This window comes from Penaeus japonicus, unplaced genomic scaffold, assembly GCF_977035675.1.
Source record: "Penaeus japonicus unplaced genomic scaffold, GWHDUDI00000001_assembly GWHDUDI00000023, whole genome shotgun sequence".
Taxonomy (NCBI): domain Eukaryota; kingdom Metazoa; phylum Arthropoda; class Malacostraca; order Decapoda; family Penaeidae; genus Penaeus; species Penaeus japonicus.
In genome coordinates this window covers 24,843,568-24,848,567 of record NW_028234425.1, presented here as the reverse complement: position 1 = coordinate 24,848,567, position 5,000 = coordinate 24,843,568, and the positions used below count along the sequence as shown (strand labels likewise).

The following is a 5,000-nucleotide window of genomic DNA, read 5'->3' as shown; positions in this document are numbered from 1 at the left end:
GCCAGACAACCCAGTGCTGCTCCATGCCAAGCCTCTGGGGGAGTTTGTGGATTCCATTATGAAGCTCCAGAGTGTGGCGGAGGAAGAACCTGATCTGAGGTGAAATTTTCTCTCTAGTCCTCTTTCTCTCTCTTTCTCTGTCTGTCTCTCTCTCTTTCTCTTTCTTTTTCTCTGTCTGTCTCTCTCTCTTTCTCTTTCTCTTTCTCTGTCTGTCTCTCTCTTTTTCTCTGTCTCTCTCTCTTTCTCTCTCTCTGTCTCTCTCTCTCTCTCTCTCTCTCTCTCTTTCTCTCTCTCTCTCTCTCTCTCTCTCTCTCTCCCTTGTCTCTCTCTCTCTCTCTCTCTCTCCGTCCACCCTTCTCTCTCTCTCTCTCTCTCTTCCCCTGTTCTCTCTCTCCTCTCCTCTCTCTCTCATCTTCTCTCACTTCAGTCTCTCTTACTCTCTCTCTCTCTCTCTTTTCTCTCTCTCTCTCTCTCTTCTTCTATCTCTCTCTCCTCTCTTCTCTCTCTCTCTCTCTCTCTCTCTATCTCTCGTCTCTCTCTCTCTTAAGCTACTTCTCATCTCTCCTTCGAATACGTAACTCTGTCTATCACTCGCATATTTAGTGAATGTTCTATCATATCTGTCATTCATCATCAACTCCCCTACCCTCTCTATGTCCTCTCTTCTCTCTCTCTCTCTCTCTCTCTCTCTTCTCAAGCATCTCTCTCTCTCTCTCTCTCTCTCTCTCTCTCTCTCTCTCTCTCTCTCTCTCTCTCTCTCTCTCTCTCTCTCTCTCTCTCTCTCTCTCTCTCTCTCTCTCTCTCTCTCTCTCTCTCTCTCTCTCTCTCTCTCTCTCTCTCTCTCTCTCTCTGGACATTGCATTTATATATGCACTCCTGACATCATGAGGATAATGCCTGATTCCTCTCATGCAAGATCACTTGTGCATCCCTTACCTTCCTCTCCTCTTGATCTAAATCTCTTCCTCTTCCCGTCACCAGGAAAGCGTCCTCAAAAGTGCTCTCCCTCATCAAGAGCGGGATGGTGCGGATGAGGGGCTGCGTCCTTAAGAAGGCGACCATAGAGAGCGTGTGGGGCAAGCTGAACGCAACCCTTGACAGCCTCCTGGATGACCTTCACCGCCAGGGGGATGGGCAGGCGACCCCACGAGCCCTTCAGACAAAAGGTCTTCGGCCCTGTCTGAAGGTAAGGTCCAGAGTTGCAGGAGATGGTTCTTGATCAAATGATATCTGGTGATGAATGGGATACAAATAAGGATGTTTAGATAGGTATCGAATCGAATGGAAGTTTGTTGAGAAAGGGAATTGGTCTGTAGTCTTTCATCTTTAAATTTAGGTGGTGATTTTTAGTATGAAGTTAGTTGATAGTGGTAACTGGCAACTTGATTATAGTTTTTCTGTTCATGACTTTCATCTTTTGATGCACTTAAATATTGATTGCTTATAAAAAAAAAGAAAAAAAAAAATCTGCATCCAAAGAGTAATGTATGAAGATCATTCATATGATTATTTGTTTCATATGTAGATATATGCAAAGGGATGCCAAAAAGAAACTGGTTTAATTTTTGTTAATTTTCTAGTATCCCTCAGAGTACTCTCCTTCTGAATGCATGCACTTATCCCAATAGTTCATCCACAGCTGTGAACATATCTGGTAGTCTACATTGCCGACTTTGTACGAGGCCTCCAGCAATTTCTTTTTTTTTTCATGCCTTCTGTGTCAGTCAGTGAGATGTTTCCCCTTTTCTGTGTCAGTCAGTGAGATGTTTCCCCTTTTGGGTTATGTTGCATATGAGGGAACAACAGTAACAACTACAAAAATTAAAATTATGGATCAAATTAAGGTGAAAAGGCTGAATAGAGGACATGTACCATGTTGTTTTATGGCAAAAACTGTTGACTGCTTATGGCAAAGTTAGTAGGGGTTTGTTTTGGTAAAAGTTCCTGTCACTACTACGAGATACTTCTGGTGATATTCTCTGAAAACTTACACAGTCTTTTCAACATCTCTTAATAAATCATGAAAGTGAGACATTCCACTGACATCAACAGGGTGAATGAAAAAATGCTGAAGGTAAAGGAAAAAATTCACACTTATGAGTTATGGAAATATGTCCAACATTGAAAAAAAGGACAGGTCTCTATGAATTAAAGAGCTAGCGCGTACATGTGAAGGATAGATCTGAGAGAGGATTTCAAGTAGTGTTTAACCTGAAGGGGATGTAGTCATGCACCAGTAAAAAAAGGGATGTTCGGTCAAATTGGCAACCACAATATATTATAGACGGCAAATAGAGTTATGACTAGTTGTACAGTGTGTGTATATGGTTAAGTATCATAATGTGATGGGATGTCCTCTGTCACTAGAATAATTAATTCTTCTAGAACTCTTTCCATTAACCTCACTGTGATCATCCAGGTATTGCTGCAGCTGTGTGATGAGGTCAGCAGTCATGCATCATCGATGGGTATTGTAGATGCCCTGGGAGAGCACTTCCTTACGCAGTGCAGCAGTTCCCGTAAGACGGCCACACCCATTCGAATCCCCTCCGTCCTGACGCTCTTTAGGTATTGCAATGTTGCGCTTTGCCTTTCATAAGATTATTTTTCTTTCTTTCTTTCTTTTCTCCCTTTCTTTTTTTGTAAGATATGAAGAAGAAAAATCCAATGCAATCATTTTTATATTGACATTGGTATCAGCTTTTTGTCATTTATATGTTTTCAACTTTAGAAATTGGAAATGAGTAATGAATTCAGATCTTATGAATATTTTGGTACTGGATAGATGTTGAAATTGTTTTGCTGGCCATACTCTATTTCTTACTCATCTGTTTCGCAAGATCTATCTGAAGAAGTCAGATTAGAAGCTACTTCGCTATTGTAATATTTTGGCGTCAGAGTTGGTCAGTTTTAGTGAATTTGTGTAATAAAATTAAGCTAGCTTTTGGACGGTTCCTTTTAAACCTCTTTGATACTATGGAAAGAGATGTCATTGTGTAGGTTCAGATGAATTAACTATCTGTAAGGTATTATGCTAGCTGTTATTTCATCTTTCTTTTCTTTTGAAAAAGAATCAGAGAATGGCTTTATTTAATGGTTTTTATTTACTTTTAAGGGGGATTTCCATGATGAAGTTCGCTCAAAGTATTAGCGATGGTTCTTTTGACTTCCTAATATTAAGAACGAGGTTATGGTGACTTGATTGTTTATACTGTCAGGTTGTTTCTCTCCGTTGCAGTGGCGTTTGCTCCGACACACCTTTTAACGAGAAATTTACCTTTCTTATGATGATTCTAGACTCTTGGGATGTGAGCAGAGATTTCATCTTTATGGAATGATTGCCTCACATGGTCTCCGAGTACTGAGGTTGAAAATAGAGAGAAGGTCACCAGTGCAGGAGGAGTAGAGGGCGAAGGGAACCTCCTAGTTCGAATCATGAAGAAAAAAGGATTGGGTCCTAAGCCTGAAGCACAGCCTATGAGGTATGGTGCATGTGTAATTCAGTCGATTTGTATTTTTATCGAAATGGAGGTTTTTGTCATAATTTGAAGCTACTATTTGGGAAGTTGCCATTTATTTTGGGTAAACCTGCTGTGACAATTGATAAGAAGCTAGATGGATGAATAATGGATTGCATTTTAGAAAATCTCTACCCGTATTTTTTTCTCTGAGGTAACATTCTCAAACATTACTTATTTCCTTCCTAGATTCCAGTCATCCTGTGCTTGGGCTCCCGAAGATCTGTCCCCGGTGAGGCCAAATGGTGCAAGCAACAGCCTCTCACCAGTCATAGGTCCAACGCTCAAGGCTGTGGGCAAAGGCGGTTCAAGCAGTCAGAGCTGGAGGGAGATTGTCAGTTCTCTGCCGCAGCGGGAGGTAAGTTGTTCCTTGATTTTTAGTTATTCTAATATGGTGGAAGTAAGTTAAGGGATAAATTGTATAGCGAGAGAGTGAGTATGGGTGTGTGATGTGTAAGTGTGTGTGTGTGTGTGTGTGTGTAGAAATCCATTTTTTTATTAGTAGTTGAAGCATTTTGACGGGATTAAGATGATGATCATTTACACCTTTTTAAACTAGAAACAGATTAACATCTTGGCAAATATAATTACGTATTCTGTCAGTCAGAACTTCCCACTAATTGTAATCATACTTTAGGGAGATGGTAATGAAGCTGGAGAAACAAAGGAAGCAGCCTCAAACAGCACCCAGGAGACAGACAAAATGGAAGAAGAGACGAGCAAAGCAAACCCAGCAGAGAAAAACGACAAGAAGACCACGGGAAAACGCAGCAAGAGATCCTTACTTACCGACATATCCAACATTTCGGCAGAACCAGAGAACAAGAAACCCAAAGCCGAGGCAACTGAGCAGCAGAAGAAGAAAGCACCATCCAAATAAAGTACAATGCCATAGTTGTAAAGAGACCCATTCCTTAAAGGGCCAGTAGGTGTACGGGGTAAAGATCAACGTTCTTCTTCATAGTGACCATAGATGGTCCCTCAGTGGTCCTATGTTAGTGGGGTTGTGAACTGGGGTTGATGGTTATTTTTCTTTACTGTTTATCTGGGAATTCGGCGTTAAGAGAAATATGTGTTCCTTTTTATATATTATGTTAAATGTAATGAAGTCTCATATTTATGTTGCTTAAAGGATATGTTTAAGGATGGGATAAGTAATACTTATTGCTTTGACATTTTGTGTGTGTATTGTGTGAAGTGTTTTGTGATAATGATTTTTTATGAGTAGAATGGTAAGTATGGTACTTTCTATTGAACGCGCAGTATGTGTAGAGAATCAGAGATATTTGTTTCATCATTTTGTTATGTATTTATTGACATGAACCTTCAGATTTATAATACAGAGGATGAGATTTAAAATTAGGGTTCGTGTTAACACATGCTATTACTATTGGCACCTGAAGTTCTCTCGAGCATTGAACTAATCACTCTACACATCTCTCGACTCAGATATTGTACACGATATTTACTCAAGATATTAGA

The 5,000-nt window shown here is 40.2% G+C and overlaps 1 protein-coding gene across 1 annotated transcript in view; it reads left to right on the top strand.

Annotated features, from left to right (window-relative positions):
• Positions 1-4,398, top strand: part of LOC122264495 (PCNA-interacting partner) — a 14,451-nt gene extending 10,053 nt beyond the window's left edge. Inside the window, exons 7-12 of the mRNA XM_086550295.1 lie at positions 1-99; positions 982-1,186; positions 2,420-2,568; positions 3,360-3,482; positions 3,708-3,876; positions 4,156-4,398. The exon at positions 1-99 is cut by the window's left edge and continues 56 nt beyond it. Of these exons, the coding sequence (XP_086406421.1) occupies positions 1-99; positions 982-1,186; positions 2,420-2,568; positions 3,360-3,482; positions 3,708-3,876; positions 4,156-4,398 (988 nt within the window). The remainder of the gene's footprint in view (positions 100-981; positions 1,187-2,419; positions 2,569-3,359; positions 3,483-3,707; positions 3,877-4,155) is intronic.
• Positions 4,399-5,000: the final 602 nt, after the last annotated feature.